Genomic DNA, 9,598 nt, shown 5'->3' with positions numbered 1-9,598 from the left:
TTGTTCTTTTCTGGGTGGAGGCAAAAATTCATGATTGATAGTGTGCGTGTGTTATTAGGTCCAGGTATGCTTTGAATGCTTTGGTAGTGTGTTTGTGATCACTGCCATGCTGAGAAATAAAGCTGTCATCAATCACACGCTCAGATAGTATTGCATGTTGAATCAAAAGTCTGAGAATACAAATTCTGACAAGATCACCAATACCACTGGTCAAAATCCAGGCCCCAAACCATCACACAGCCTCCACCGTGTTTTAAATGGCTGTTCACGTTCACTGTTGTACCTCTCTCATTAAAGAGAGGCCCTGAAGGGCCAGATGCATCTCTCAGGTCCTGAGTTGGATGTTTGCTGGATGTTTTCCTACTTCTTAACAGTTTGTGTGTTTTTGTGAGCATTTGCTAGTAACACAATATAAAGATAATATTTAAAATGGGTTCTTTGATAAGTTGTCTGGTAAGTGTCAACACTGATTCATCGGTTGAGTTCGAATGACTCACCATTAAGTGACTTAACAAACAAGCAAGACCATTTCAAAAAAGTCTGGCTAAAGTCTTTTGCACAGATCCGTGTAGCTCATGATAAATTATAATGGGCCATACTAATGTCCTTTGGCACGACCCCAAACTCCAAATAGCGTATAGTGAATGAAACTCCGTGAACACATGCTTTTACCAAGTTACTGCAATATAAGTATAAAAAATAAGAGACAACAACTTTTTTGGATAGGTTAGCTACACAGTACGAAGCAGCCTACGCTCTAAAATAAAGTAAAATAAATACAAAGTTGACATTAAAACAGAGTCCAATCCAAAACAAAATGACAGAAAATCTCAGAAATCATGCTTTCATGTACTTCTCCTATAATGTGACATTCGCAGCGTTTTATTTTGCCTACATGATCGCTGTACTTCCGCCGTGTAACTAGCTCTCTGTGGCTAACTTGGCGCATTGCACTGTTGAAAGCGGGCGAAGCAGGGCTGTCGAGCCCCCTCCCTTCTTCCTCCTTCCACTCCTCCTCCTCCCTTCCCTGCCCCGCTCCCAACATCAGCACCAGCGCTTTATGGACGAGAGCCAATGGCGAGTTGTGCTGCTATGCAGAATTTGCTGTTGTGGCATGTTTGGGCAGCAGTTCAGTGACACAATTCACCATAAATCAAATCTTTATAAATCAAAGTTTGGGAACAGATTTAGATACATATATTTTTTATTTATTTGGAAAATACGTTGTTAGATGTGTGAAGAGGATCCTCTTGAGATAGACAGCATCCGGTTTCTAATGGGCTCTCTATTAAACCACCATGTTATTCAGGCAAACCTCCCGAATAACAAATGCATAAAGGGGGTGTTAATGGCCTGTGTTGAATGTCATGTGTGTGTGTGTGTGTGTGTGTGTGTTTGTGTGTGTTTCTTAATAGATTTCTATTGATTTTCATCATCATTTGATGGTGCATTAGCATTCAGCGGTGACCTGTTATAGGGATGCTGGGTGGAAAGCACTGATAAACGGGGATTCCCTGAATTAAACTCAGCTCTCAGTATGATGTCATGCTATTGAGCTAGTATATCATCTCAGTGTACACGCAGAAGCACGTCTGCTTTCAGTGTATTTTCTTCTTAAAGCATTTACTTAAAATCAGTGGTGTCAGACACGAGTGTTTCTCTCCTGTTCAGTTTATGTTCGGCTTACAGTACATTTGTAAATATATGAAGGGAGTAAGGAGTAGTTTTCAGTGCCCACACTCCTGTGACAGATGTGAATGCTGCTGAGACAGAGTAATTTTCCCATCAGGGATCAGGTTGCTGCAGAGGTATAGCTACAGTTAGAGCTCCATCTTGTGGACGTTCAGCGTTTCTGCAAGACTAAGAAAGTAATTTCTCATTTTTTAACAAGACGACTTGATAATATTTAAAATTTTCCACAATATTCACACAACTCAGGTCATTGCCACTTAGTTAAATTACTGGCACATTCATAATAAGCATCTGGTCCCGAATCGAGTCATTTAATGGAAAAATAAGTTAGATGAGTCAACAACGTTGCAAAGAGGAACAGTAGTTTTAAAAATATTTTAATTTGTGGAAAATAAATGTACTCCCTTTCTTTGTGGCCTTTAAAAACTAAGATAACCACAACCCTGTCACCATAGTATAGAGCAAATGCCAAGTTATTATAACCAGCAAATGGTTGGAATATAAATGACAGGGAAATGGTTAAAAAACAACCAGGTTAGTCCAAAGGTCACAAATTATAACCGCAGTTTTCCGTTTTGCTGGAAGATCTCTCTTCCTTCCCAGGCTTTGTGCTAAATGGCTTCTGGCTTCAGGGATATACAGTTTGGTCCACAAGGTTTTGTAATTTTGTACACCAACACAATGGAGTTTAAATCAAATAATCAAGATATGACTAAAGTACAGACTTTCAGCTTTAAAACGTCTTGATGCATTCTCAATCATCCAGGAAAATAAATCTCCAAAAGTTGATTCTGTTCATCTGGACGTAGCGTTTTCTGGGAGAAACGTTTCGTCACTCATCCAAGTGACTTCTTCAGTCTCAGCTGACTGCAGGTTTCCCCAACCTTATAAACAGTACATTTGCATAATGACTGAAACCAGCCCACTGAAGGAACAATGGGCTGTGAGGTCAGTACCTTAATCATAATTATGCAAATTCTCATGACCATTGATCAACAACCACTGACCAAAACCCACTGATCAAAGACCACTGATTAATGGCCACGAGTACCATTCACAGAGAGTTGGGGAATGGCTGCAATCACAGCTGAACAGAATCAACTTTTGGAGACTTTCAGCTTTAGTTTAAGAGGTTTAGTAAGAGTATTACACCAACTGTTTAAGTGTTAAAGCCAGTTATTCTACTCTTTAATCTGACTTATAGCATTTGTGTGCATATTTTGGCCATGCTTAACAATGGAGTCAAAATACAAACAAATATTAATTACAATTTAATCATAATGCAAATCCACAACATATAAACCACAATAAGTCAGGTTTTAACAGTGAAAAGTCCTTCGTTTAATTTTTACACACGTTGTCAGATATAATTTGGAGTTTGATACAACCTTGCAGTTTATAAGATGGATCATTTTATCAGATACTCTCATGCAGGTGAGTATCCTGTGCAGAGGTTTGATATTTAACAGCTGAATTCTTCTTTAGTCAATCAGCTCTCAGTCTCATCAGGTCAAAACATGCCTTTGTATTTGAGCTTGTCTTCTTCGTTCTTCTCTTCCATACGCATGTTAAGTATGGCCAGTTCCTTCTTAACAGCCTTTTTCATGCCCGGGTTCAGGTCCAGCACCCTGCTGAAATCCTGCCGGGCCTCCGCCTCGTTCCACACCTCCACGTGGGCCTTCCCTCGCAGGTAGTAGGCCTTAACTATGCCTGCAGGACAAATATAAGCTTGTTTGTTTATGCATTTGCAAGCAGGCAGCCATGCGATAGAAATATGCAGCTCTACAGTGAGAGAAGACATAACTGACATAACCGTTTAGGTCTATGAATGATAAAAACATGCACAGGCACCAGGATCAGACTTTAACGGGACTATGCAACCTGCAATTACAAGCGTCATAAAAAAATTCACACGCTCATTCTCACAGTATGAAAACATGCCCGGCATATAAAAAAGCCTGAATAAACTATAAACCGCGTGACAGTCTTTCACAACTGGCTGGAAAGTGTGATAATACTCTTGGCAAAGAATTCTCCCCCTGCTTTAAGATCCCTCGCTCGCTCGAGTTAAAAAGCTTGTGATGAGTGACAAACCTGGGTGCTGATTGGTAATGTCGGTTGTGTGCTCAATGACCTCGTAGTACTCCTCCATGCGGAGCAAACATTGGCAGTAGTTAAGTGTTAAAGTGTTGGCCATCTTCTCCAGCTTCATCCATGGGACATCCCATGCTTTCTCCTGATAAGGGAGGAAGAGGTTCAAAGTCATGCCTATAATAATGAAAAATCAGTGCTTTGTAAAGGAATTTCTTTATGGAGGAAAATAAAATTCTGCCTTGGATCAATTTTTTTGAAGTATTAACCTTGGTCTGAACATTTTTAATGCAGATGATGGCCTCCTTGTATTTCTGTGTGGCTTCTTGGTAACGTCCCTGTTTGTAGAGTTTGTTTCCCTGGCCGTGCAGCACGGGAACGGCCTTCAGCCTCTCCTCATCACTCAGAGCCCACGTCTCCCTGTCGTACTCGCTGGGCTGCTGCACCTGTCAGCCACACGTGCACATACACAGACTTCAGTTTTCCATCAATTTGTCAGGCGTTGTGTGGAGGCGAGGAAGAAGGAACCCAAACGCAGGACTCACAGGTAGGTGAAGACTGGTGGATGTTTATTATAAGGAGTGGAGGAACAGAGGGTGAACGGACACTGACTGGCTGGAACACTGAATGGCTGACTGACTGAGAGAACACGGGGAGGACAACATCACACGAACATCATCTATGACACGACAAAGAACGAATGGAAACAGAAGACTTAAATACACAGACTGATGAGGATGATAATGAGAGACCGGTGAGTACACAGCTGAACATAATCTGGCTAATGGCACGAGACGAGGTGACAGGAACAAACAGGAAGTGACGAAATAAACTGAACGTGAACAAAACGGAAAGCACTGGGTCACCGACCCAGGAACCCTGACAGAATTATACTACAGAGCCGGGATGTCAAACATAAGGCCTGAAGGCCAAAATAGACCTGGCAAAGACTCCAATCCCGGCTACCAGAACTTGTTCCCTAATTTTAAATATTTATTTCTCACAACTCACAAGAGTCACACTGACAGATTTCTTTCATTTACTACAGCAGTGTTTCTTTGTTATGCAGAAAAACTGAGATATACTTTGAAATCTTTTTCTAATACTCAGACATCTCAGGGATTAAGTGTGAAATGAAACTTCTTTATACTGACAGCCCATTTATGATCAAAGTGTACAGTGAGTTTGACATCCCCGTCTAGATATGCTAAACCCCTTTAATGCAAATATATTCCTAATTTAAAAAGCATTTATTTGGTAGGCGAGCTTGCAGGTTGTCTTTCTTCTTTCTCACCTTAAGCAGCTCCAGGACAAAGTAGAGCGGCTTCGGTTCCTTCATCAGCTCATCCAGGTCTTCATAGCCAAGGCTGTGGTAGGCAAACATGTTGGCCATGCCGCACGTATGGATGTGCCAGTCGACTGGGTCTTTGCCCTCAGCGATGCGTCGCATGCTTTTGGACACGAGTGGATAGACACCAGTGTGCTGGAAAGGATCACAAGGTGATACAAGACTTAAAGTGACTGAGGTGGATCACGAAGCAGTCCGTGACTTTTAGTCTGTGCCTCATGAGTTTTTTTTTACATTATTTGGTGTCTTTGAAATGGCTGTCTGTTAAATATTTATATGTTTTATGGTGATATGGCATCATTCAGCAACTAAAAAAAACACTGTTATCGTGCTGACTGAACATTGCTCATACATTACATAATTTACACCAAATGAACAGGTTTAAAGATGCTTAGAAGCTGAACTGTGATCACACTGATATTCATTGTGACACTATTAATTCTGCTCTAATAATCCAGCACAGAGATATAATTTTATTGCTTGAAAAGTAACAGGACGACCCTTTGCAACACGCCATACATATTACTTTTAATTGTTTCCCTATTGATCTGTCCAGGGTGTGCCCCGCCTCTCGCCCTGTGGTAGCTGGGATGAGCTCCAGGATGTTTGCCTATTTAATGTGTGTTTCTGTTTTAAATCCTGCCTGTTTTAAGCTGACACGTAAACACAAAGAATTTCATTATGTGACTGCATAATTACAATAAAGAATCTTGAAGCTTTGCACTAAACATTTTACATTGAGTTACTCAGCATTCCCTGGAGCTTGTTTTCTTAACAAGTTATATTTGCCCTCTGCTGGGTGAAGAGTGGCAGCGCATGACACAGCCAGTGGAGCAAGTTGTGTCGTGCAGACGTGTTGTTCGGAGTGAATAAAAGCTCTAAGCCCCATCAAATCTAATCAGAGTGGAGGGGAGTCAGTAGTGCTGATTCAGCAGGAGTCAGAGCCGATTAGGGAAAAGTGAGGCTGCTGCGGATTAATGACAATATGCCTCGATCCATCTGTCTCTTGCACACACACACACACACACACACACACACACACACACACACACACACACACACACACACACACACACACACACACACACACACGTGCGCTAGCATAAAAAAGTTAAAAAGTTATGGATTACATAACATGTGACAACATATAGGTAGCATGTCTATGTTATAAAGCCTGTTGCAGGGATCGATCTGTTTATCAGTTTGTTTTTATCTGTCTTTGTTTATCTGTATGAGATGACATTATTCATAAAAACAATAATATATTCAATGAATTAAAAGTAAAACTTTAGCCGGTACCCGACTTGTTATTATTGCTGCATGAATGTTTGTTTAAAACCACAAAATGATGATTTCGTTTTTCTTCTAACCCACAAGTTATGAAGACTTGTGTGTCCCATATATACCTTAACCTTCAACTTCTATATCTGAAACATATCTCATCCTGTGTTATTTTGTTTCCTTGTTATTTTAAGCATTGTTTATAACTCACACATCTGCAGCATGATGTCATTTTGTCTGCACGGACACACTTTTCAGACTAAGTTTGGATCAACAGGATGTAATCCACAAAATTAGGGAGCGTGCAATCAAATAAATACAAAACCAAAGCTTTTATTAGCACTTACAACGGTGTCACACCAGAACTCCGCCACTTCACCGATCCTCATAGAGGACAACAGGGTCTCCCAGATGTCCAGTTTAAACATGTTGCCAATCACTATCTCCATAGGTGTTCCAACCACTTTGCTGTCATCTATCACCGTGCGCTCATCGTCACACAGCTGCGTGCGGAAGTGGAAGGTCACCTGGATAAATAGTAAGGAAAAAAGGCCCATGCCGTGTGAATCTGCTATATACAGTACTGTCGCCTCTTATTTCTTCATATTTGCTAGGAAAATAGGAAATAGTTAAGTGTTTTATTGAAACGTGCAAACGTAATGGAAAAACACAATATAGAAGGTTTGTACAAAAATGAAGCCACTGTCAATCAAATGCTTTCCTGATGGTGCTGCATGATGGATCAAAATCTGCCTGAACGTATCTGCAGTCAGAATTTCATCAACTTTAACAAGATCCCCAACACCCTTAAACCACTAAAGAGCCTCTGTGTTCTCCTGAGCTGAACCAAAAATGTCAAATTTGAATTCATCACTCCATCAAACCTGTTGGACCTGATTTTCAGTCCAGTTCTTGTGCAGTTTTGCACCCCTCAGCCTTTTCCCCTCCTCTTTCCCTTCTATAAGAATAGCTTATTAACAGCCACCCTTCAACTGATTTCAGATGAGGCCTCAGATCTTCTCCTATTCTTAAAGACATGAATTTCAGATACTGTTTATGTTGTCCGGTGTCTCTAAAGTCTTTCAGGGACACACTGTATACCACGAGGAGATATACCTCGTTAAGATAAGTTTTCAGCTAACAGCTCTTTGGCAATCACCTGTTGGTGCAAAAATAAAATTTTATGTCGGTCAAACTGTGTGATCTTTGGCATTTTTTATAGATTCAACAAAAGAAATGGGAACAAATGATTTGCTTTTGCAACAGGCTGCTGGTAAAAAAGTGCCTAAAGACACAATTTAAAATAGTCTCTTTGCTACATTGACTGTTGTGTGTAGCCACAACACTGGTTGATCTCTTGACTTAGGTGCCTTTTTATATGATGAGGACTGGGCTGAAAATGTAAAAGCAGCCAATGTCCAAAGGAACAGTTTTAAAAGAGCTTCAGAAAGTCTCAAGACCACTTTAAAAATGACAAAAAAGTCTGGCTCCTTGGAAGCAAAAGATAAAGAAATTAAGGTTGACTTAAGATTTTTACACAGTACTTTACAGAAGTATTCAAACCTCAGTGATGGGAAAAGATATTATGGTGAAATATGGGTCTGAATAACAGTGAAATTTGTGCATCTCAACAAAAATGTTACGTCACAAGCTTCACACAGCTCAGTTACTCAACAAAGGAGACAGACAGGAGGAAGGTCACACATGCCAAGGTTGCCTGGTTCTGTAATATCTAAGGAATGGAAACCTTTTAAAAGAACTGTGTGCAAGCTGTAGTAACAAAGAAAAACCAGTTCTTTAATGCGCAGCACCAGTACAATTCATCAATGAGTTCATGACCCTTGTGAAAGGCTTAAGTGGCACATGAGAAACGAGTAGTAAACATTATTAGGAAAACACAAGAACAGGGTGTGAGACAGTCAGTTAGCCTCGATCAGGAGTGACACATAATGTAACTGAGATAAGGAGAACTTCATACGTCTTTAACGTCCAAGCCATTTTTTCAAATTCAGTTCTCATTTGAAGAATGTTCTTATAATTTATTTTGTCATAAAATAAAATTAAAATCTCATTAAAATGTTATAAACTGCTACATCTTCTATCGACCTCTACTGGCAATAACTTGGGAACTACAGTAACTTGAGCATGCTCATCCCTCTTTGCCCCTCCTGCGGCGCTTTGAATTATTAAATAATAAGCACAAAGTATGGAGATAAAATCCATAAATTGCAAGTAAGAAGGCCATCATCGTCAGCACCATTATCATCAAATGGTTCATATATTTAAAAAGCTAAATATATGAACTTCTGTACTCTGTTGTTCAACTTTCTGAACTGTGTTCCTTTATTGTTAATTTTGTGTATATTAAAATACTACTTCGAGGAAGTGCAACACACAGTTAGCTCCTGAACTCATTGTGCAGACAGTCATTCTGTTCCTTTGTAATTAAAAAAAGGTACATCTGCTCTGCTTAAAATCAAAATTAGCCACAGACAGCAGTGTTATAACACAGAGTCGCTGCCTTCCTTCTTCTGCATGGTCTTGTGATGCTGATGACTCTATGATAATTAAGTGCACATATTAAAACCGCAGTTTTAGTATGAGTTATATTTCTCGCTTTGTGAGTTATAGTTTTAATTTAACCTATCACATGAAAAATGGTCAAATACGATTAATTTTGGGCTCCGGAGACAATATGAAGTCAAATTTTTTTTTATGCCTATCCGTGGTAGAATAATCCAAAAGTTTAAATGAAGTCGGCCTACAGTACCTTCACTCCTGTGACAAACTTTGGAATGTCTCCACTCCCTCCATGCAGGATGGTTTTCTTAATTCCTTCTGATCCCAGCAGGAGTGCGTCTTTCATATCCGACATCTTTACCTCACCTTAAATTACAAAGCATATATCTCACACAGAGGTTTGTGTCTGTGTTGTGATGGGTACAATATATGTAAAAGCTTGTTGATGATTTGGCGGTATCGATTGTGGTGGATTAGTTTAGGCAGAGATAATGAGATTAGAAACTTCTCCTCCTCTCCTTATGTTCCATCATCCCTCTGTAGCACTCATCCTCAGCACTTTCTCTAAACACCCAGGAAACCTCCAGAAAGAGGACGATAACAAATGAAACAACAATCCAGGACTAGATTTAATTGGGATGGATTTAAGTTTCTTTAGATTTAATG

At 39.9% G+C, this 9,598-nt stretch overlaps 1 protein-coding gene across 1 annotated transcript; it reads right to left on the bottom strand.

Annotated features, from left to right (window-relative positions):
• Positions 1-2,987: 2,987 nt before the first annotated feature.
• aipl1 (AIP like 1 HSP90 co-chaperone) lies at positions 2,988-9,382 on the bottom strand. The gene is made up of 6 exons (XM_006802048.2): positions 9,183-9,382; positions 6,760-6,939; positions 5,078-5,266; positions 4,053-4,229; positions 3,787-3,928; positions 2,988-3,402 (listed from the first exon to the last, which is right to left on the bottom strand). Exons 1-6 carry the CDS (start codon positions 9,285-9,287, stop codon positions 3,203-3,205), a joined length of 993 nt encoding a protein of 330 aa, XP_006802111.1. The 5' UTR covers positions 9,288-9,382; the 3' UTR covers positions 2,988-3,202.
• Between the last annotated feature and the right edge of the window lie 216 nt (positions 9,383-9,598).

Source organism: Neolamprologus brichardi, chromosome 14, assembly GCF_056152115.1.
Source record: "Neolamprologus brichardi isolate AB-2024 chromosome 14, ASM5615211v1, whole genome shotgun sequence".
Taxonomy (NCBI): Eukaryota; Metazoa; Chordata; class Actinopteri; order Cichliformes; family Cichlidae; genus Neolamprologus; species Neolamprologus brichardi.
This window is presented reverse-complemented; position numbering and strand designations above follow the sequence as displayed.